Source organism: Excalfactoria chinensis, chromosome 1, assembly GCF_039878825.1.
Source record: "Excalfactoria chinensis isolate bCotChi1 chromosome 1, bCotChi1.hap2, whole genome shotgun sequence".
Classification (NCBI taxonomy): Eukaryota; Metazoa; Chordata; class Aves; order Galliformes; family Phasianidae; genus Excalfactoria; species Excalfactoria chinensis.
Window position 1 is genome coordinate 1946573 of NC_092825.1, and position 24660 is coordinate 1971232.

A 24660-nucleotide genomic window follows, 5' to 3' on the forward strand; every position below is an offset into this window, starting at 1 on the left:
AGTTGCCTTTGCTTTCCGTCAGACATCAAACAGGTTGTGTGTTCAGGGAGGGGGGGGATTTAGCTGAAGTTAGAAGCTGCTCTTTGTTGAGGAGCTGTCGACAATGTGCCTGCGTGAGTTTTCTTGCTGTGTCGGCTCCCAGAGAAAAGCATCTATCCATGGTAATCAGGATTTATTAAGGGAAGTCAGGAAAAAATCTTTAGCTGAGATTAAAGGGATTGTGTAGCTGCACTTGGTGCTGAATTGCTGTGTGCTGGCTCCATTGCTGGACGTCTGCCTCGTCAGCATCTGCACGGCCTCCTGTGTCCCAGCAAATGAATAGCCATGCCTGAGCAAAGCAAAAGCAAACAGGAACGTGCTGCCTGATTAATGTTTGACTTCATTAACTACAGTGCTCATGCTGTTGACATTGCCCCGTAGTCCTGGTTGCTGCTGGCTTCCTCCTAACTAGGTGTTCCCAAGGGAATAACCCATTGGGGTCCATGTGAGCCTTATCCACCACATGCTGGGACCCCGGTGTGGTGTTTGTTAGGCATGCTCTGCAGGAGGAGGTGGCAGATTTGTTCCTCTCTTGGCGCTGTTTTTGAGCATGCTTTTGCTGCCTTCCATGTTCTAATGTGTGCTTTGTTCTGAGACCCTGGCTGAAGCTGGACACAGAGTAGTTTTGCTTCTCTAACTCTCTGCAGTCAGGTTATCACAGATAACTCTCTTAAAGAAATGTTGCTGACCTTGCAGTGTCCGTGCTGCAGAAGGTGGTTATGGCAGGGAACCTGGTGATTTGAGTCTGTCTGCAACCTTTGATGTCAGGAGGGATGTGTGTGTGTGAGAACCAAGTAGGGAGATGCTGTTGTCTTCCATCTTCACTCTCTCAGGAGCAGTAATTGCAATGGGGTGGATTTGTGCTGGTCTCCAGTTAAAAGAAGCTAGAAATGCTTCTTCTCCTTAGGCTACTTCCTTGTCCAAGGCCCATACAACTGCATGTTGTAGAGTCTTGGGATCATTGAATCATGTACCCAACACACACCCATGGGGCTGTAGAAACTGTGTGACCTTTCCAGGGATCCTGAATGTGTTGGCAAAGAGGCAGATATGGCAGGAGCCACGTAGATCTGCTCACACAGGAGCTCTGCACACTGGGTCATGGCACTGCTGGCCATGTCAGCAGGGGGAAAAGCAAGGGAACATGGTTATTTTGGGAGGTGGTTTGGGTTTCTTTTGGAAATACCCAGACCAGACCTAAGCCCAGACTTGACTGCCTGCTCAGTTTGGCCTTTTGTTTATTTTTCTTGTAATATAATTAGACTCTTGCAGCTTAAAAGACTGTGTATATCTATGGCACTGCAGTGTTTGTCTTCCCAACTGCTCTGATCTCCAGCTGTCCAGACATGGATAATAAAAAGACATGCATAAAACCCCTTCTCCTTGGTGCATTCTCTGAGGGGTTATGCAAACCCTGCTCTATTCTGCAAGCTAAACATCCAGTCCTCCATGCCTCTGCCCTCTGCTGTTATTTCATAATTAAGCCAAATTAGAAATTTTAATCCTGAGAGACTCAAGTACTGATTGGGACCCTGGGATGAAGGGTGCAGGACAATGTGAGCAGATGGGTGAACAGGGAGAGTATTCAGGGAGAAACCTAGACCTCCTAGGGTCACTCAGACTGCAGAGTGAAGATGGTAGGCTCCCTGCTTCCTTCCACAGTCTGCATTTGTGCTTGCTTGGTGGCTCTTCCTACTGCAGGTGAACATCTAATCCCATGGATTTCTGTTTTTTAAGTGTCCTTGAATGCTTCAAAGGGTGCAGTCCAGATGGTGACTCCACCACCTCCCTGGGCAGCCTGTTCCAATGCCTCACGACTCCTTCTGGGAATAAATGCTTCCTAATATCCAGCATAGGTAATAGCAGTTCCCATTTCCCTGTCCTGCAGCTGTGCTGACTCAGTAGGTCTAAGAGGAGTAAAATATAGTAAAATACGGGAGTAAAATAGATATCTTTTTTCTACTTCAAAAGAATAATTTCTTCCTACATCTGTCTAGTGCCCGATCAAAGCAGTATCTGTTAGAAATATGGATCATAACTCAGAAGTGACGGGCGCCGGCGTTCAGGGTCACCACGTGATGATTCTGAACACAGGACTCAAACAGGGACAGCTTCCCTCTTCTGCTGCTCTCCCAAGGATGGCCTCTTTTTGAAAGGGGAATGCCTATGCAGGGAGTGCTCATCCCATTGCCTCTCTATCTATCATAATAAAGGTTATTAAAAGCCAATGTGACCGGCCCGTGTATCCCTGCAGAGTGAATCCTCACTAACTCACAGGACAGTCTTGTCAACTCTGCGGTATGATCTTGATTTTATTAAATATTTGCTTGACCAGAAAGGCAAAGCAGAACAGAGTAAACATGCCTAAAGTAAATGCGAAATGACCTTTGTCCGTCCTCCAACCAGCGCCTGTGGTTGATGTGGTAGGGAGGGCAGAGGGAGGGGATGGGGATCGTGCAGCTGCTTTGATATTCTGGCTGCTGTGAGAAGTCTGAAAGATTTGGGGTGGCATAAAAGTGGTGGATGCTCGGGAAGCCCAGACATACCCTTTCCACTATCAGATCTAATCAGTTTACAGGTCAAAAGAAGACATTTTTTTTCCTCTTTTTTGTTATTCCTTGTAGTAAATTTTGCTGTTCCTCTGGCACAGAAAAAGCTGTGAATCCCAGCCCTGTGTCACTGCCACATCTTCCTCCCCGCTGGGATTTGCAAACAGCACTTTTTCCCTTGCCTCCTTCTTGCACAGGGCTGGCTGTCGTCACCTTTACTCAGCAAATTACACCCCTCATTCCAGGAAAGGCATTCAGTGAGAAGTGATGGGATGGTGGTCTGCAGAAATGCATTTGAATCACAAGGATATTTGAAGCTGGGGTTTGATTTGTTTCACTTTTAATAAGGAAAAAAATAATGCTGTGAAATTCTGATCTGGATGTTAAAGAAGGAGAGGGGTAAGATCAGCATATCTTGGCCTGGCCTCCTGTAATAAGGGCTGTGTAATCAGCAATCAGCAAAAAACTTGTCTGACAAGACTCGAGGTATTGGGAGTCCATCTTACATGTGCCTCAAGTTGTGCCAGGGGAGGTTCAAGTTGGATATTAGGGAAAAAAATATACACAGAGAGTGGTGAATGGGCACAGGCTGCCCAGGGAATTGATGGAGTCACCATCCTTGGAGGTGTTCAAAGAAGGGGTGTATATGGCACTGAGGGACACGGTTAGTGCGCATGGCGGGGATGAGTTGATAGTTTAATTTGGAGATTTCAGAGGTCTTTTCCAACCTTAGTGATTCTAAGATTCTGTGAAAGCTTCTCTTGGTATAGAATGAGCCCTGAAAAGGAAGCGGAACAGGGAGCAGATAGATGCTTTGAATGGGAGGTTGTATGTATGTAGCCGTCCAGTACCTAAAGGAGCCTACAAACAGGAGGGAAGCCGACTCCTTGAAAGGGTAGATAATGACAGGACAAGGGAAAATGGTTTTAAGTTGAGGGAGGGAATATTTAGGTTGAATATCAGGGGGAAGTTCTTTATTATGAGAGTGGTGAGGTGCTGCAGCAGGCTGCCCAGAGGGGCTGTGGATGCGCCATCCCTGGAGGTGTTCAGGGCCAGGTTGGATGGGGCCCTGGGCAGCGTGGTTTGGTATTAAATGTGGAGGTTGGTGGCCCTACCTGTGGCAGGGGGGTTGGAGCTTCATGATCCTTGAGGTCCCTCCCAACCCAAGCCATTCTATGGTTCTGTTATTCTATGAGGGAGCAGATATGGTGCTCAGTTTGCTTTGTGCGTGGCAGTGTGCCCCTTGTAGATGTTGCTCTGAAGTTTGGCACACAAGAACTCCTGCATCTGTACCCCAGGCTGGACTGGCATGAGGCAGCTTTGATCTGGAAGCCACAGGGAGCTTGTTCAAACAGTCCTGCTCTGGACCAGCCTCTCCCTGAAAGGATGTTAATGTCACACCAGAGCTGGTTTCTTCCTGGCAAACTTGAAGAGTCACAAGACAGCTTAGCAGCCATCTGGGCTTGTCCCTGCAGGCAAGTCCCTGACCTTCTCTAGGCTTCATTCCCTCATCTGGAAGAGCAGGATAATAATCCTTCTCCTGGCCCGCCTTAGCAAATACACAGTTGGGTCAAAATTGGCAGTGCAAACAGTAATAATGCTTGATGTTTCTGCACTATTCTGGCTTCCAGTGAGTTTTTGTGCTGTACCATGGGGCACGTGTGTGTGCAGAAGAGGTTAAAAGGGCACTGATTTATTATTCTGCTACGTTATTTCTGCTCTTTCTACCAGCATCTTCTCTTTCAGGAGGGCTCCCTTTGTGCTGGTTTTAAGTAGAGAGCTCTGAGGCGAGAAAAGAAGGATTAGCAATTAAATATGCTCTGATGATGGCATGGTTGTGAAGGAGGGAGGAGGAAGAAATACTCAATAGTAACATACTTTTGTTTTCTTTTCTTTTTGCTTGTAGGACAAATTCTGCCTGGGAATTGGTGTTTTGAAGACACTTACAGCTTCCAGTCCTCGTTCCCTTGGGAATACAAACCTTTCTAAATATGTCACCAGCCATGTGGAAGTGGACTTGCCTGGTTTCTCACCTCCTGTTATCTGCCACAGTGTCACCTCTTGGGAGGCAGCAGCCTCCCCACCCAAAGAGGCCCTTCATCACCTTCACTGGAGACCAAATGGAGGGGAACTTCAATCACTTAGTGGTTGATGAAAGGACTGGGCATATTTACCTGGGAGCTGTCAACAGGATCTATAAACTCTCCAGTGACCTGAAGGTCCTGGTGACCCACCAAACTGGTCCTGATGATGATAATCCCAAGTGTTATCCTCCCAGGATAGTCCAAACCTGCAACGAACCCTTGACACCCACTAACAACATCAACAAAATGCTCCTTATAGACTACAAGGAGAATCGATTGATAGCCTGTGGGAGTCTTTACCAGGGCATCTGTAAGCTTTTAAGGCTGGATGACCTCTTCAAGCTGGGAGAACCCTTCCACAAGAAGGAGCATTACCTCTCTGGCGTGAATGAGAGTGGCTCTGTTTTTGGAGTCATTGTTTCTTACAGCAACATGGATGACAAGTTGTTCATCGCCACTGCTGTGGATGGCAAACCTGAGTATTTCCCCACTATTTCCAGCAGAAAGCTTACCAAGAACTCTGAGGCAGATGGGATGTTTGCATACGTTTTCCATGATGAGTTTGTGGCATCTATGATCAAAATCCCCTCGGACACCTTCACCATCATCCCTGATTTTGATATCTACTACATCTATGGCTTCAGCAGCGGTAACTTTGTTTATTTCCTAACTTTGCAGCCTGAGATGATCTCACCACCTGGTTCCACCACAAAAGAACAAGTTTATACCTCTAAGTTGGTCCGGTTGTGCAAAGAGGACACAGCTTTTAACTCCTATGTTGAGGTGCCCATTGGCTGTGAGAAGAATGGGGTGGAGTACCGGTTGCTCCAGGCAGCCTACTTGTCCAAGGCTGGAGCCATTTTAGCAAGGTCTTTGGGTGTTGGTCCTGAGGATGATATCCTCTTCACAGTCTTCTCCAAGGGGCAGAAGAGGAAGATGAAGTCCTTGGATGAGTCTGCTCTTTGCATCTTTGTCCTGAAAGAAATCAACGATCGCATCAAGGACAGGCTGCAGTCCTGCTACAGGGGAGAGGGGACATTAGATCTGGCCTGGCTCAAAGTCAAAGACATTCCCTGTAGCAGTGCGGTAAGTCTAGCATTTAAGCACCTACATTTAACCTCCTCACATCCCTGCAGATCTTAAAGTGTGCCCCAGTGGCTGCAGTAGGGAGTGAGGAACATAACCTGCCTTATCTCAGTCTTGGCTTTTCTTCTGGCTCATGACACCATCTAATCTAACCAGCCCACACCTCAGTTTACACATGGTCAAGTTGAGGAAGGTATCACTTTCTGATCTTCCCAGGAATGTTATGCTTGTTGATGGAATAAGCCAAGAGGCCTTGAAATCTTTGGGAAGAGTTGTCCTACTGTTGTTATTTCACAGTGAAATTCATTAGGGGTGAAATCACGCTCTCTCCTGCAGTATTGGCTCAAACCGAAACCAAAATAAACTTAGATAACCTCAACTGCTTATGATTATTTCTGTGTCTGATTGTGGAATTTTATCTCCCTATGCTGGAGTTGGGGCAGGAATTTTTCCAGGAGCTTTATGAAGCCAGTACTTCATTTATTCTAGGGCTGAGTAGCGCTGATCATTAACCATCAAAGTCCCTTGTCTTCCTCCTTCTAGCCAGCTCCGCGCTGTCTGTGCGCTGAAAAATTAAGGCCTGGCTACAGATCAGGGATTAAATGCTGCAACATTTAAGGGTAGGACAGAGGAAGAGGTTGGTCTACCTGACCTACAAACGATCTTAAGAAATTCTCTTAATTTATCCCACCAGTTCACTACAGTGTCATTGCAGAAATCTGCCTCAGCCCTGCCAGTATGTGGCTGGCTTTGATACCATGCACAGAAATCAGCATTATAGTCGGCACTGCACCCCAGCTGCTGTAATAGCTCCCCCTCTGGGCTTTGATTTCCATCCTTAATTAGTTCTTTCAAGTAAGAGGAAAGCTCAAGTCTGAGCAAAGGGAATATGGAGAAGCACCAGAGCATCTTCCTGCCCCATAATCTCATGGCAGAGTCAGGGCTCAGGATATGGGATTGCTCATGCTTTCCTTTGTACTCAAGCATCCTTTGCTGGGGGATCCCTGCTGTTGTTCCTTTGCAGGACAAGGACACACTAAGAGGAATGCAAATGGAAGTATCATTGCAAGGAGACTGATCCTGCCTTACCCTGTCCTACTTTCCCTTTGCACAAGCACAGCATTATTGTGTGACCTTGCACTGCTCTCACAGTCCTACACTGAAGTTGAGGAGGGACAAACCCTTTGGTTTGGTGGGATCCCTTCTGTCTAGACCTCTGCCAGCAGCAAACCCCCTATGGGCTCACAGGGAGAAAGGCTGTGCCTGAATCTGGCTTTGATTTTATTTATTTATTTATTTATTGTTTAGCCTCAAGGCCTCCGCACATTCAAAAAGCTGCCTTTAGATTTAAGCTGCAGTTTCCCACTGGAGTTACTTTCCCAGGCTGTTAAGCCCCTCTATGTATTTGCAAATCTGCTCCGCTTGTGCTCCATACTAATGCTTGCAGCACAGGTCCTCTCATACCAACAGTTTTGAAACCCCTCAATCACCTGCCTTCTGTGGCTTTAGAAAGGGGGAAAAGGGCCAACATTGTCACTTGGGATGAGTCTGGGATATATTAGAGCAAATTTGGAGGGACAGGACTGCAGAGACTGGGGAGAGGACAACAAATTGGGGTCTGTGTGGCACAGCAGGGAAAACTGTAAGAGCATCTTTGTGACTGTGAATCAGAGATGCTAATGCTTCCCATCTGGAAAAAGAGCCCGGAGATCCTTGAAGAGAAAATAAGAGTCTGAAAAGTGTAACTAAGTGGGCTGTGCTCTCCTTTAATGAGTCTACTTAGAGCTGCTGGCAAGCCCTGCCTGAGATCAGCTGTGTTGCCCGAGGGAAGAGGTATTAGTGACTTGGCTGCTGTAAGGGCTGCAGAGTCCAGCTGCTAAGCTTGGAAAATATTTGATGGTCGGTGAAGTATTTTGGAGCCTGGACATATGTCCGTGAGGGCCTCATCTCTGTTGCTGATGGATGTCCTGCTTGCCAGCAGTCCACCAGCACTGCTGCTCTGCCTTTTCGCAAGTGGATTGGAGCAGCTATAAAACCAAATATAAAGCTTTTCCTATGTTTTTTTTTTTTGTTTGTTTTGTTTTTTGTTTTTTTTCTTTTAAATATTATTGTTTTTAAATCTGGATATCAAACAGGTCGTTGTTAGTGCAGGATAGAAGCCTAACCTGCCCATGATCAAGGCTGCACTTGAAGTTCAGATCTGCTGCCCTGCATCCAGCAGCCAAAATCCTGCGTGTATATAGATACAGCTGGTATGCTACTCATTGAGCAGATGGGTAAAGAGAAGCTGTGGGAAACTCCCACTGAACAACGCAGAGAAACACTGTTAGAAGATATACTCCAGCCCTTCCTTGAGATATGTTCTTTTGGACCCTGGAGTTGGGCTCACTGCATTGTCCATGCACCTTGGTCAAGCCTGGCCTGGGAAAGATGAGAGATGAATGGACAGTCCTTGATGTACATTCCTCTCCTGTGTTATGGTTGTCCTCCTCTTAATCTTCAGCATAAATCAGGAAAAAAAAAGAGCTGGGTTTTTATGTCTGGGCAGCTGATTCACAAATCGGCAATGTTCACCCAGGTGATGAATAGTTGCAGGTAATATCTCTGGTTCTCCTCTCTGTACCTTGCAAGTGAAGGATAATAACTTACATTTAAACAGTACTCTTGACCCCAGATGCTTAGAAATTCATATAATCAGAGAAAAATGAGACTGTGAAAAAAAAAAAAAGAATCTTATGAGGTCACCTGATTTGCCCTCCTGCATTACTTACAACATTTCTGACAGATGTTTGTCTCACCTGTTCTTAACCTCCACTCAGGGAGGCTCCCCTCTCTCCCTACATGATCTATCTCTGCTGCTAGGAAGCTTTCCCTCACTTCTAATCTCATTTCCTGATACTTGAGCCATTACGGTGTACATGGCCCTAGAGAACACCTTTGTCTCCTTTGAGTATCCACAAGGAATGACGCATGCCACCAAAATGCCACCACTTTTGTGGCACATCAGTCTAAATTCAGAAAGTTCCTGAAGAAAAATTGGTGGGGTATTGGAACAGGCTGCCCAGGGAGATGATGGAGTCACAAACTCTGGAGGTGTTCAAGAAGAGAATAAATGTGGCAGTGAGTTTATGGTGATGATAGACATGGGTTGATGGCTGGACTAGTGGTCTTTCCAGTCTTAATGATTCCATGATTCTGTGGAGCAGAGAGAGGCTGTATAGGTGTGCAGAGTATTGGCAGAAGGAAGGGCTGCTCTAGAATGAAAAGGCTGTTTGTTTTCTTAAGCAGAAAATAATCTCCATGTTGGATAAAGAAGACGGTGATTTAAATACACATCATGCTGTAACAACACGCTGAATGAGAGGTGGGAATGGGTCATTTCAGCACTGGTTTTGATCATTGGTAGATTTGTTGTATTTCAGTATTATGAAATAAGATTACCAGTGGGCACGTTTTGAAGCCCAGTGGAAATTGCATTATTGGGATGTGCAGAAGTTGAGCCTTAGGGAACAAGCAGATGAACTGCCATGTGGGACATGCAAGGATGGATGAAGAAGAGTAGGATATTGGAGACTGCCTGTGTGCCGGCCTGTTGGGGTGATGTGAAAAGAACAGGGATCCATGGTGGAGCCTTGGCTTGCAATAAATCCTCATAGACTCATAGAATGGATTAGGTTGGAGAGGACCTTGAAAATCACCTAGTTCCTACCCCTTTGCCAGCAACACTCATACAGAGTGCATTGTTAGCATGCAGTCCTAAGTGTTAGCTTATGAGCTGGTTGCAACCCTGATCCCAGCCTGATCTGCCTTACAGCATCACCTGCTACTCTGCAGTCTAACAATCTGCATTCCCTGAAATAAAAAGGTGTCACTCCCACCACCGTGGCTTTTACCGGACACACAGTGCAAATATCTGTCTGAGATAATCAGAATGTCTGTCCCCAACTATCGCCCGGCTTCTGCCTTTTGCCAGTATTTTCTTTTCCTTTTGGCAGGAAATGGAATTTAAATGTTTAAATTACTGCATTCAATCTCTTCCTGTTTTTCATGGCAACGTTGTGTGATGGGGGAGAAAAGAAATGTTTTTTTGAAGCTGACCAGCCAACGAAAGGCTTTGTGTAAAGACTTGGGCAATATTTTTCCAGTGCTTTGTTAACAGAAGGCAAGCAAGGTGGGGCATTTGGAACTGGAGTCATTGCCTGACAAGTAATTCAGCTACAAAAGCTTCTGCTTCTGATAATCCAAGACACATCTAAGTCAGTAATTCCCCCATATATCCATGTAGTCACCATTGCTTTGTTCCCCATTTGTCCTCTGTCTCCTCCATACACATATGTTCCTTATTATGACTTTGCTCTCCTACTCCCTCCTGATTTACTTATAAACCCTTGCTCATCCTAGGTGCTTCATGTCTACCAAGCTTATCCACAAAGTTCATATAGGCATGGAAAGAGGTTGTAGAGTGCATATTGGTGATTAATCTCAACACTGTGCTTGATGTACGGCTGTCAGATGTATCTTCACTGGCTTTTGGGTGCCCAGGAGATTTTCTGTAGTCAGAATGAGCACCTCACTCCAGGATGAATGCTGCTTGGCCCTTGAGACTGATCTATACATCCAGGCTCTCCACTGTTTCATACCATCATATTAGAATAGGCCTTTTCTAGCTTGGTGTAAAACAATTCGACTCCTGGGGAGACAACCACTGATGATGAGGTGGCCATAATTTTCCTATCAAAAAACTTCCAATATTTTTGCCCAAACAGTTTCATTATTTTCATCTACAACAACACTAAGACGGGGAGAAGCTTTACTTCTGTTTTACAGGAGTTAAGGCACTGTAAAACATGACTGCAGCTTGATTGCAGCTCAGGAACTCCTGGATCCCAGTGTTGCACCCAATATTCTCAACTGTTGCAAGAAAATGGAATAAATCTTTACTACAGTCATTTAAAAATGAGTTGACAAAAAGAAAGAAAAAAGAACAAAAAAGGCTGTTTTAAGGAAAAGTATCACTTTATCAATCAAAAAACATAGATTTGGCATTCCAATAATAGGGAAAGGTTGGGGTGAAAGGCAGTGTCAACTCTTGCTTAGTCGGAGGGGAGAGGAACACGTGGATGGCGGTCCATGCGGTGCTGATGCCTTGACATTTGGAGAGCATGCTGGTTTCTCCCAGCAGGACTGCCCAGTACACGAGCCTGCCACTTTCCCTGGGGAATGACTCACAGTCACAGGAACAAGCTATCAGTCTCATGAGGCCTCATCATATCACTGCTTGCCAGCAGGACTATCCTAAGTAAATCTGTATGAGGTCAGTGCTGCTCACGCTCATACAATAGGGTTTTTTGTTCATCTCTACTGGATATACCATGCAGAAAAGCTTTGCAGACACACTTTTAGCTCAAATTACATTGGACTTAAGTTTCTCATCTAAAGAGCTCATGATCAGCTGTAGACTACTTCTTGGTCAACATTCAATGGTGCTTTCTGCTTCTTTCTCTGGAGATGTAAGCAAAAGCAAGAGCACCCCCAGAAAAGTCAGAGAACATCCTGTGTAGAAACAGTAGTCTCAGAAATACAGAATTTCCTCTCTGGCAATGCTCACTGCATACTCTGAGATGGAGCAAACAAGCCTTTTACTGTGTGCTCTGTGTTTGTATAATTAGCCACATCAGTTTGTGTTGGATTGTAGTGTATGTGTGAAGCGTGTTGTTGGAGGGACTCACTGAACCCAACAATTTTGGTAACAGATAACCAGCAATCTCTGCCAATGGAGGGAGCTGGAGGGGATGAAGGGGTTAGTGGGCATGCAACATGGACAAGAATTAAGTTGCTGGCTTGGGATTTCTGCAGCTGAGCTCTGTCATTTGAAAATCTCCCCCATGGACCTTCTCTCTCCTCATTCCCCAATCCATTTCCAGGGTCTGATTGTTGCCTCCTCTACAAAGGAGTGAAAGACTCATCATTGGAGAAAAATGTCATATTGTCATGCTATATGAAACAGCTCAGGCAAAAGCAGAGCAAGGAGTTCCTTCCAGTGATGTGACTGCTACTTCTCATGCATACTGACAGTGGTGGAAGTGACCAGAGATGGCTGAGGCCATGCTCCTCAGGCTAATAGAGAGCAACTGAATTCAAACCTCTACTCTCCAAGACCAAGGAAGGTCCTGGCTCCTCTGTAGCTGGAATTAGGAGTCTTCCCATCTTTTCCATGTAGGTTCATTAGATGATTAGCACTAATTATTGTCTAGCAAGCATGGTGTTTAAGGCCTGGGTGTAGTTGTTGCCAACATCCTGCCGTCTGGACATCCTCCAAAGCCTGTACCCACCATCAGATGGGTGTGCATATGCCTAACCTAGATATAGATGGCCCTGTGCATTGCAGGGGGTTGGACTGGATGACCATTAAAAGCCCCTTCCTACTCAAACAATTCTATGATTCTATGATACTAAAATCTGATCAAAACTCATTTGCAGAGGCTTTGTAGGCATTGCATGGAATCTTCTTCAGTTTTTTTGGTTGCAGCCTTTCCTCACAACTTTGGAGGTTCTGGGGGAGAGAGAAACAAAAAGTCTTCAGAATCTGCATTAACAGAAGCTTGCACTTAAGGGCTGTAAATCAGATGCTAACAGCAAGCAGAGGATGATTATGTTTGAGGCGATAAGTATGTTCCTCAGTACCACTAAGATCATCCAGTCCAGATGGATCACCATCACCATCGTGCCCTCTAAAGGATATCTCCAGATCAGGCATAATGCAGGCTGTAATTAATTGCCCTCCTTCCAAAATGCTCATTATTTGCACTGTAATGATATGAGAAACCTCTGAAAACAAAACAGAAAAAAAAAAAAAACCCAAACCAAACAGCCCGACAACATCCTGCATGGAACCATTTCTTTACTTCCCACGCATTGGAGGAAACCCTATGCCTTTAAGTGGCCGGGTGCCAGTCCCCTGCACTCTGTGCTGTTCTCTCTTGGATCCTCGCGTCTGCCTGACCCTGCTCACACAAAATGCTCATTGAAGACGGAGCAGGGCCCAAGGCTGCTGACTCGCTGTTGTGTCTGAGATATTTCAGGCACTGCTCCCTCCCCCCACTATCATCCCAGCCTTGGACTACGCCTGCACAGCTCAGCATCACTCAGCATCTCTCAGCATCCTTCAGCATCATCTCTTGCTCCTGCTGGACTACACACAGATGCTGTGACAGGAGAGCAAGGAGGTGCTGGCTTCCACGTTGCTGCTTCATGCTCCTCACCACATGGACAGTTACTTTTATTTCTGGGAAGTGATCTTTGCTGCTTTCTCTGCCAGCGACCCAGGCTGTTTTTCTCTGCGGTTGAGCCCTGCGGTCACATGTGGCTCAGCCTTGCATTTTCAGAGCGCTCCAGATGATCTCTTTGCCTTCGCTTCCACGCCGGGTGATCACAGCCCTGACCTCGGATTGCCTCGCCAGGAGATTGCCTTCCAGGCCGAGGGGAATGCTTACACAACATTAAAAGGAAAAGAAGAAGAAAAAGAAGCTGCATGCAAAACCCAGAAAAGAATCCTGCACGAGCCAGAAGCAAAGTGATTTCAGTTCCCTGCATGACACCAGTGCTATTTAAAGCACCTCCGGACTGGGGGCAGCTGGGGTTTGTACAATACCCGTTCTGTTGAGGAGGGGGTCGTGGCTTGCTGGATTCAACATTGCTTTTGGGACAAATCCTGCACAGACCCTTTCTTCCTTGCCTGATGCAAGTGGACTTGTTCGGGTGAACAAACAGTGCAGGGTCTGTCTTCATACTTAGGGAATCAGTGAAGAAGCCTCTGGTAACAGCCTGATGTACATGTCTGTCTTGATTTTCTATTCCAACGCATACATAACATAGGGCATTATTTTTGTTCCTGAAATAAGCATGTTTCCCCTTTTACCTGAATTGTAATGTATCCCCAATATATCAGTCAGTATAAATACAGATGCTGTGCTTTTCCGACGCGAAGATGTGAGGATGGGGGATGTAGATTGGCTGTTAGAAGTTTCTTCTCAGAAAGAGTGGTTGGGCATTGGCACAGGCTGCCCAGGGAGGTGGTGGGGTCACTGGCCCTGAAGGTGTTCAAGAAAATGGCAGATGTGGCACTGAGGGACATGGTTAGTGGGTATGGTGGTGATGGGTTGATGGTTGGAGTAAATGATCTTAGTGGGTTTTTTTCCAACCTTAATGATTTTTTGATTCTATGTGCCCAGAGTCAGGCTGGAGCTGGGCATGTGAGTGTCATGTACTCATCTGTGTGTGAACCAAACTCTTCAGAACTACTCTTTTGCACAGAACAAGAAGTGGATGAGCATCACCTCCCTGTGCTTGCTGAAATACTGACCTTTGTTGTATCTCCTTCCTCTAGGGAGCAAATGTTCTCACACTGACCCTTCCTGAGAGTACACTGTGAATTTTGTGAGTGCGTGTGAGATGCTGCATTATAGAATCATATAGATTGGAAAAGACCACTAAGATCATCCAGTCCGGCCATCAATCCATCGCCACCATGCCTTCCAAACCATACCCGTTGGTGGGGAAACCTTGTCTCGAACACTTATAGTGATGGTGACTCCACCATCACCCTGGGTAGCCTGCTTAATAATTAAAGTAGTTACAGAAGTGCCTGAAACACAGGAAAGGTGGGACACGCAGGTATACCTGCATCAATGCTGTGGGCTTTACAACAGAAGGACTTTGGTTTCCTCCACGCATTACCAGAGCTGGCTTTGCTGATAGAACATGTGGGTGACATTAGATCAGTAGGAACAACATCGCATTTTCCCTGTTTCAATGTCATTACCCCATCGTTGTCACTGTTCCAAAATATAATAGGATTTGTTCAGCTGATTTATTCTGTAAACAAGCAATATTAGCCAGGCCCGTATTGAGAGAGTGGGAGAAGCAGAGAGAGGGAGCGTGCTGAAGGGAATAATAAAAACGTGCTGCTCCTAATGAGGGAATGACCCAGCACTTATCGTGGGTCGGGGCTATTGGTCGGGATCCGGCGCCAAGAAACAAAGGGCTGTAATTGTCACGGCATCCCTGCTTCAGAGGGCTATCCACTGCACAGCCCCTCTTTCAGATGCAAAGAGAGTTGGAAGCAAAAGGCTTGAGTGAATTATATAGAGGCTGACACAAGCGCTCTGCATTCCTCAAGCACTGAGATCTATGCAGATAGAGGCAGCAAGTGGGAGATGTTGGTTTGCAGAACTCGAGTGCTGTATTTTGTTGTTTTTTAAAGTGACAGCCGGGCTCCCTTGCGTTCATTTCCCACCAGATGATAGAACCAGACACAACTCCATTCTCCCTGATGCAGATGTGCAGCCCTCAGCTCTTGATTATTTCGTGAGCAAGCCAAGGTCACTTATAGAATCACATATTCATTAAGGTTGGAAAAACAAAACCATTAAGATCATCCAGTCCAACAATCAACCCATCCCCACCATCCCCACTAACCACGTCCCTCTGCTCTTTTTCTGACCACCTCCACAGATGGTGACTCCATCACCTCCCTGGGCAGCCTGTGCCAATGCCTTACCAGTCTTTCAGGGAAGAAATGTTCCTTAGTATCCATCCTTAGTATCCTCCCCAGACACAACTCTCATATCCAACTGGACAATTTCCCCATGCCGAAGACCAACAACACATGGAAGTTGTTCATCACAATGCTTAGCTTACCTTTGTGGGACCGTAGTGAGGATTAATTAATGCTTTTAAGCAGCTCTGGGATCTCTGGGAGGTGTCGCCTGCATGCAAAGCAGCATTGTTGTTTCATTTATATAGTGCTGCTGGTGCACGTGGCACTTTGCAGCCCAAATGATCATTCTGACTGTGGAACAAAATAATAATTATAGTAATTAAGGGAATGTCTGGTGGTGCCGACATGAGGGAGGCAGCTGGACTCTATCCGGCAAGGTGCTGGTGTGCATCAGTGGAATAGGAATAAGGAGAGCCTGGCAGCTGCCAGAAATGCTCCATCTGAGCTCAGATTTAACCATTCTGTTGCCAACGAGTATTGGGGGATAATGGGTCGAGCATGTGAAAGAGAGGACAAGTCAGCGAGTGTTCCTGCACCTTTCAAAGTTGAATGTGACAGCGATGATGCTTACAGTGGAGACCTTACCAGGATCCTGCAGGGTGGATGTTGTGTCCTGGTAAAGGTGAATGTGAGAGATGAATTTGAGGAATGTCTCTTCGTTAGGTATCTCGATTAAATAGAGACACCTGGGAGAAACACAAGTTGTGACAAGGATGCTCATGGTTACAGAGGAATATGGAGAATAGAGCTCCATTCTCTTCTTATGCCTCTATCAGTACTGCTGTTGATGGAATTTGTGATGTAACAGCCTTTAGCTGATCATGGAAATCCAATGTCCTTTAGGACAAAATGCACTTCTTTGCTTATCTTAGATGACTTTTTGCTTATCTAGATAAACTCTTTTCACTCTGTACAGATGAAACCTTTTCATTTTATACAGAGAAAACCTTCTCACCCAAGATGAAGCCCTCCCTATGACTTTCAGTCCCCAGGGGAAGTCAGTGCAGCTGTGTTTCAGGTGCGTAACACAGCTTTGCAGCTGGAACGTGTTCTTACAGAAGAGCTCTAGCAGCTTATTTGATCAATACTTCACTTCTGAAATATCCCTAAATGCTTATTTACCCAATAGGCCATGGTAGTTTCAAAAGCAGAGTCTCCACGCTCAATAATCTCTTTTTTTGTTGTGTGTGGGGGGGTGTGTGTGAAAAATTTGAAGTGAATTTTTTAAAGCTCATGGAAAGAGGCAAGCTGAGAGCTGCAGAGATCATATTCTTCTGTTTATCCTCATCCACATGATTCTGCATCCTCTAAGCCCACAGAGTGAAGTTTATGGGACTGCAGAAGAGCTCAGCATCCTTTTACAGCCACATTTTCTGCTCTTTAGGTCCCATCCACTCTTCCTGTACACAAACGCAGTTCCCACCTGGGAATGAAGGAACCTCAGTGACCACATAGCTCAGTGATCTGACTTGCAGCCCAGCTGCATAACTTGTTGTGCTAATATAGATATTTTTGGAGAGCGTGTGAATGATGTGCAAACGAGAGGTTTGGCTGACACAGCAATGATTTATGGTACTTGGGATGTGAAAGCCACTATGAACCAGAGTGTGCTGTCTGAGTTTGACAGTCTGCATTGCTTCTGGAGGTGCTGTCCCTCTTCCCTGCCTGTATCAGTTTCTTGGGCTATTGGAATATCCCTTGACTTGAAATATACAGAGGGAGAGAGGCACTGGAACAGGTTTGGTGGTAGATATCCTGTCCCTGGAGACATTCGGTGTTGGGCTGGATGAACCCAGAGAAACTTGATCTAGCTGTAGATGACCCTGTTCATTGCAGGGGAGTTGGACTAGATGACCTTTAAGGGTCCCTTCCAACTCAAACCATTTTATGATTCTAAATATCCCACTGAAATATATTCCCAGGTATCTGAATCAGTTCTGCACTGCGTCTTGTATATCCTGGCATCACTTTTCCTTGGCAGACACTTGGAGTTGAAGTCGATGAAGGATCTGAAAGTGGAGGTTATGTCAGTACACCATCAGGGTGCCGTCTGCCAGTAGCATGGATTCATTAACCTGGAGGTATTTCAGGCTGGTAATTGCACCTTAGAAGCACATCAGTATTTGTGGGGGCATGAATTGTTTCCCTCTGACAGCTCAGTGTTGCCTCCAGAGCTAAAACACTGCTGTGAGCAGCCCCATGCCAGTAGTAAGGCAATGCGTATAGCAGACTAGGAGTTCACTGATCACTGTACATTGTGCATATCTTTTGGTACACGAATCATTCCAAAATTCAGAACTCAAAGGATGCTAAATTTACGGCAACAATTACTTCTCACTAACAACCAACTAGCTCTGCTGAGCAAAAGGCATGAAGACTAAAAGAGTTCTATTGGTCTCCATAAGGAAGGCAGACTCCTCTTCAGGAAATTGCAAATTTTACGACGTGGAGGTAGATGGTAGATGGGAAGCCTTATGCTCACAGTACAGAAGGAACGTTAATGCAGGCGTAACAAGTCTGTACCATGTTAAGATTCTGTAGCTCTCTGGAAACTTGACACCAGTCCTTGAACTGATGCTTAAACTGCAGACCTAAAAACCAAATGCTTGTACAAGTTCAAGTCAATTTGGGTAACTGGTCTTGTGATCCTGAATTATGTTTGAGTGAAAACCTCTTAGCAGAGTGGGTGCAATTTCCCTGTAATTGGTGAAGTTACTGTAACTGCACTGTCATTTGTATATGGTGACATGTAATTGCGTGGTAACCACTGCTCTGGTTGCACAAGTGAAAGCAGTGTGCAATTATAATGTATTTCCAAATGCTGGCTCTTTATCCAGTTTCCATTATATCACCAAGCACCCTGGAGAAACAGTACTGGGTATTTTTGTATGTCATTATACTGCAGGCTTATAGCTGAAGAGCGGGTTGGTTGGTGAACTGTTCCATTTCGGTTGGTGGCCCAGAGTTCCCATCTTTTTGCCCACATAAGAATTTTATATGATAAAGGCCTATGGCTGTTGATGGTCACTGGGCAAACCCGCAGCTTTTTTCTGACCCATTGACAAGAACACATGTGATGGGAAGGCATTAAATTATGTGAATGATGTGGCACAAGGTGAACGTCAGAGAAGTTGTCTCCATCCTGCACCAAGATCTCATGACTAGACACAACCAGTGGGCTGATGTTGATACCTGAAATCTGATGGTCCTGCCGAATTTCATTGCACAGAAACTGAGGAGAAGGACATAGAACCATAGAATGGCTAAGGTTGGAAGGGAACTTAAAGATCATCAGATTCCAAGCCCCTGACGTGGACAGGGTTGCCACGTCAACCTTGTCAGGCTGCTCAGGGCCTCATCCAACATGGCCTTGAAACTCTCCAGGGATGAGGCAACCAGAACCTCTCTGGGCAGCCTGTGCCAAGGCCTTATCACTCTGAGTAAAGAATTTCTTCTTAACACATAGCCTTTATTTCTCCTCTTTTAGTTTAAAACCAGTCTGCCTTGTTCTGTTGCTGGGTTGGGTAGACCAAGCCCACTGGTCTCAGTGGAATCAGAAGGGAGAGCTGGAGGCAGCATGTTTAGAAGCAGGAATGCTGCTAGAAATGCAGGAGAGCAGAAGCAATCCAACTTAAGGAAGGCAGGGTGCAAATGCCAGAGTGAGGGCAAATCAGCACCTAAACCAGAGGGTTAACCAAGTAGTGAAGCCCATGCTGATGGCATTGTGAGGATATTCGGAGAAGCACAATCCTTGGGAAGCAAACTGCTGCTGCAGAAGTTGGAATTTAAAGATCTGTGGTTTGCAGGGAGGTGGTTTGCATCATAGCGGGGGAGTGAGGGGGGAGTGAAACTAGACGATAATTGTGGTCCTTTTCAACCCAGGCATGATTCTATGATTAGCAGCTCTGCTGGAGGGGGATTTATGATTTACCCCCACTTCAAGCATTCCAGACCCTAAATTCCATTGCTTGCATCTCTACAGATACCACAAAATTCCTGGTGATGGATTTTCCTAGGGCTTCTATCTCCCTCGATTTTTAAACACCTTATGGAGTATGATACATGCCCACCCTCAGCAGAAAGCTCAGTCCTTAATGATGAGAAGATCTTGCATTCAGGTGATGAAAGGACCCTGGGACCTTGCAAAGATTCAATTAAATATCGCTGTTGATTTCTTACTGCTGTTGGCTCCCTGGCCCTGCTGGCAGCACAGACAGCCGTAATGTATGCATTCCCTTCATCATCTGAAGTAGCCAAGCCTGAGATAACAAGAGTGAGAAGCCAAGTATCTGCCACTATACAAAGACAAGGCTGTTAGGTATTAGCTGTAAATCAAAGGCAAGACTTGGCTGTTGGGACAGCCTTTATCCCTGGTGAGACTGTGGAATGGCTTTGGAGCCTGCTGAGATATCTAGAAAAGGCCCTTGTGCTTTGATTGGGAAGGAAGATTGCATCCGAGTGAAAGTAAAGAGGAATGAGGGATGGCTGATCCTTCCTCAAAGCTTTTCCACAAATGTGCGTTAGGCTGTATTTGAGTATGAGAGGCTACTTCAGAGGCCAAAGGCTAAAGCACAGAATCATAGAATCATTAAGGTTGGAAAAGACCACTAAAATCACTAAGTCCAACCCCAGCTCATCCCAACCATGCCCACTATCCGTGTCCCTCAGTGATATATCTGCCCTTTTCTTGAACACCTCCAGGGACAGTGACTCCACCACCTCCCTGGGCAGCCTGTTCCAACCTCACTGATTCCAACCTCACCATTCTTTTCAAGAAGAAACTTTTCCTAATATCCAACCTCAGCCTCTCCTAGTGCAATTCTCATCCCACCTCTAGTTACCAGGGAAAGGATGCCGACCCCCATCAACAGATGTTGGAAGTGACAACTGCAGCTCAGCAGGAGCACTGTTTGCACTGCTTCCCTAATAGCTGGCACTTCAGCCCCTTTTGCAGTGCCAAATTGCAAATGGAATTGGGGAAGGACGTGTTGTAATCAAGAGTTGTAACCCAGAAGGCTGAGTTTGGGGGGCTCAGTGAATCTCTAGAGGGCTGAGCCAGCACCAGCCTTGTTAAAACCATCCTTTCCAGAAGGGATTGGATCTGTTCATTATTTATTAGATAGGCTTAATCCTGGAGAATGCAGAAGCCTGCCAGAATCCTCCTGTAAATCAGGCCCATTCTTTGCACATCCTTCCTATCTCACTGGCGAATGTGACACTTGGCCACGGTGTCACTGCTGCAGATGTAACCTCTGGTGATAGCAAAGGACAGTAACCTCTCCACAGCTGAATCCCCACTGTGCATCAGCTTGAGATGGAGAGGCAGCTGGTGGGACTTGGATGCCCTGGGAGCTGCCAATCACTGTCTCATAAAGATATTTTGGATATGTAGAGCACCTAATAAACCTCTGTTTAGAGGCTTCCTTGGGGCAGAGGGGTGATAATATTCCCTCATTAGCAAGTAGAATGTGATATGGGATGATGGTTTGACTGCTGTTGGGGGTTGGAATGACATGATCTTAAGGGTCTCTTCCAATGCAAATCATTCCATGAGCTCAGAAACTTGCTCCTTACAACTGCCTAAAAGGAGGCTGTGGCAAGGTGGAGGTTGGCCTCTTCTCCCAGATGGGATGAAAGGGAATGGCTTCAAGTGGTGCTAGAGAAGATTCAGGTTGGATATTAGAGAAAAAACTCATCCAAAGAGTGGTAATACATGAGAATAGCTCCCAGAGGAGGTGGTTCAAGACAAGGGCAAATGTGGCACTGAGGGACATGGTTAATGGGGATGGTGAGGATGGGTTGAGAGTTGGACTGGATGATCTGAGAGGTCTTTTCCAGTCTTCATGATTCTGTTATTCTGTTCTATGATTCAATCACAACATTCCTCCTCCTTTCCTGAGTTACCTACAGACTACGCCGTGAATCTCAGAGTTAGACTTTTATTGCTCGAGATGCAAGAATTGCTTCCTGTCTCCTTAGATCTTCCCTTTCAGCCTCTCAGATACTCCAGCTGCTTCAACAGCCATGTTGCAGGCAGAGTGAATTCATGTTCTCACCTCTGCTTTCACTCTGCAAAGTCATTAACGTGAAACTGCCAAGCGGAGAAGCTCCAGAGAGTTTAACGTGGCTACTTTATATTGCTATTCGGAGTGTCTGGAATTGAAAATAAACCTGGCTTTGCAACTCTTGACTGTTTCATCATAAATCCAAGCTTCCTTATGTGCTTCTCCTTGCTAAAGAAGATGACTGTATTTCTGCCTTTACAAAGATGTTGTGCATCGAGCTGAGAGCCACAGCTGCACAGAAGCTGGTTGATGTTTATTTGCAGGTTTTCACTTGTGTGTGTGTGTGTATGTATATATATATATATACTCTTTCCTGCAGATGATCCCCAGAGGAAACAAACCCCAACGTGATGTCGTGGCTTTGTGACTTTTATTTTAGTTGTCTGTATTCCACCAACACAACATCACATAAAGCAGTGGGAGTTAAAGAGTTAATGTTCCGGTTCTGTGGGCCGCCTTTGCTCTCGGATGTTGGAGGGGAGGGGCTGAAAGGACCTCCCAACCAGGAAGGTCCAGGCAGCTCATCGGCCCTTCTTGTCTTTGTTTGCTGCTGAGGAGCACGCGGTCCCTGTCTGTTTTTCGCCTGCAGGTTTAGAGTAAGGCCTATGGTTTTGGACACTGTTTTATTCTGTTTGATTTGTTGGCCTCAGTTCCAGTTGTATTGTGTTACCTTGCATTCTCAGATCATATTTAGTAAGTTAATGTTCCTCCTCAGGTCGTTGCCGTTGCTGTTTTTAGACCCATCCCCCTTCCCTCTCCCGGGGTGCGGGCCCTTATTAGACACAGGGCCGAGCAGGGCCGGGCAGGGCCGGGCCTGACCGGCCTGTAAGCCATTAACACTATTATTTCTCTTTCTTTTTTCGCCCAGAGGGTGGTGTCGCACTAAAACAGGTTGCCCAAGGAGGTTGTGGATGCCTCATCCCTGGAAGCATTCAAGGCCAGACTGGATGTGGCTCTGGGCAGCCTGGTCTGGTGGTTGGTGACCCTGAACATAGCAGGGGGAGGGCTGAAACTGGATGATTATTGTGGTGCTTTTCAACCCAGGCCATTCTGTGATTCTATGGATATATGATCTCACATAAAGAAAATGATGACGGTCCTTCTTTAATGATTGAAGAAAAATGAGATAAATTTATTGTCTGCTGAATTATTGCCTTCCAAGGCCTTGGTCCAGGAAAAATATTTTAAACTTAGCTCCAAATGTGTGATAGTGAGCTCACTGAAGTCAGTAAAGTCTAATTGCTTTGGCAGTTGTGTGCTGTGATAGTGTGGAGTTTCATCTTCGTTTTGCTTACGCTGTGGGATCTTCACACCTTGCTTTCCAAATTGTGCAATGATGCATTTTCCGTATAATTTTGCTGTTGTACTTCTGTAACGCTCTGAAGTTGAAGGAAGCACCCTTGCAGATAACTAGATGTTAAGAGCATTCATATCTGAGGATCATATCCATGGAGGCACTCAGGATTGAGCTGGATGTGGCTCTGAGCACCCTGATGGAGCTGTAGGTGTCCCTGATCATTGCAGGGGAGTTGGACTAGATAACCTATAGGGGTCCCTTCTAACTCAGATCTTCTTTGATCTCAATGGAGCATCTGTCTGATAGCCTGTTGAGTTCTAATGCAGTGGATGTCAGGGCATAGGCAGCAGCAGCAGCAATGATCAGGCATTTTCTCTGGTCTTTGTGAGTCTGTGGGTTTTCTCAGCAAGCACAATAAAGCACCAGTAAAGCTGTGAAACCTTCCCCTTCTCCAAGGACTTCAATTAATTGGAGTACCCCTGTGAGCTAGATGGAGGTGAATAATCTCCATTTCATAGGAAGGAAATAAGGACCCAGTGGAAGAAAGGTGCCCAGGCCAAACAGTATGAGAGAAAGATCCAGAACTGTGTGAGTGAACTAGCTCCAGGAATAGAAAGTGTGTGCAGGCATTTACTATAGTGTGTAATCCTTAGCCAGAGGGGTCTATTTGCTGGTATGGGCTTAGCTCAGTGTTTCATATTCTGGATCCCTTAGTAATGACACGCATACTTTATTTTGGGGAGAATTAGAGAAGTTGAAGGCACTTTCTGCAGACTTTGATTGCTTGGTCTTGACTGGTAAAGCAGTAGGAAAAAGGCTTAAAATAATATATCCTGCTGGGCTGTCATTCAAGAGAAACAGGTTTCTTAGTGCTCCTTCTGTCTGTAACTTGTCATGAGACTTTGGACAATTTTTTTCCACCTTTGTATTTCTTCCAGTGCTGCCTTTGTCATTGACTTGTCAACCTGCATAATAGTGTCCCTGATTGAACGAATGCTTCCAAGATGGCTTAAGAATTGCTGGCTTCAATTTTTCGTACTCTCTTTCTTGTTGTTTTATAGCTGTTAACAATTGATGACAACTTCTGTGGCCTGGATATGAATGCCCCCTTGGGAGTATCATCTATGGTGCGAGGGCTCCCCATTTACACTGAAGATGGAGACAGAATGACATCTGTGATTGCTTATGTCTACAAGAACCACTCCCTAGCTTTTGTGGGAACCAAGAGTGGAAAGCTCAAGAAGGTAAGAGCTAATGTTGTGTTCTAACTCAGATTTTCACATATTTATGGAGATCGGTGGTGTTGAAAGGAATGTGAGCGCAAACCTTATTGTATATCACCTACTTTGAGGATAGCAAATGTTTCAGATGGCAAAAAAATTGTGTTTCACCCCCAAGGGCTGGGTGCTTGTTCTGAAGGAAATGTGTTTTCATCAATAGACAGCTGTTTCTGAATGATAATGAGCGTTATGTTTATGGAGCAAGCATGGTTGACGCCACATAAATAAATACACTCTTTATTGAATTTGAACTTATGTTCCTCACTCTGGGTTCTCAAAAGATAAAAAAAGCCTGTAGCTCTGTGGTGTAACAGCTGCTGTAGTTCGTCGTGTATGGCTGTAATACAGAGCTTGAGAGTTGGAAGTGTTGTTGTGCTTTTAGTAGGCTCTCTTCTTAAGTCAGCAAGAGGTAACAGAAGTGGCCTTACGCTAATGATGGGCATCACATCCATTTCAACCCCTCTGTACCAGTTTGGCAATGTTGGAGTGCTTGAGCTGGGGATGTTGCAAAATATGATTTGTGAGGAGATGGGTGAGAAGCTGTTATAGGAGGTTGGAGGAGCCCCAGGGCTTGGATTGGGTGTTGAATCCTCTTTGAATTCCTTTTTGCAAATAGCATCAAGCTGAGGAGATGAATGTGCTATTAAAAAGTCTCCCACTATGGCTTGTATATATATGTATATGTATATATATGACGGGCA

General features: G+C 45.6%; 1 protein-coding gene across 2 annotated transcripts in view; it reads left to right on the forward strand.

Moving 5' to 3' along the window:
* PLXNA4 (plexin A4) overlaps window positions 1–24660 on the forward strand; it is a 408463-nt gene that overhangs the window by 21899 nt on the left and 361904 nt on the right. For both annotated transcript variants that reach the window (XM_072326423.1, XM_072326431.1), the window contains exons 2-3: window positions 4495–5758; window positions 23741–23923. In XM_072326423.1, coding sequence (XP_072182524.1) covers window positions 4580–5758; window positions 23741–23923 — 1362 coding nt within the window. In that variant the 5' untranslated portion in view covers window positions 4495–4579. The remainder of the gene's footprint in view (window positions 1–4494; window positions 5759–23740; window positions 23924–24660) is intronic.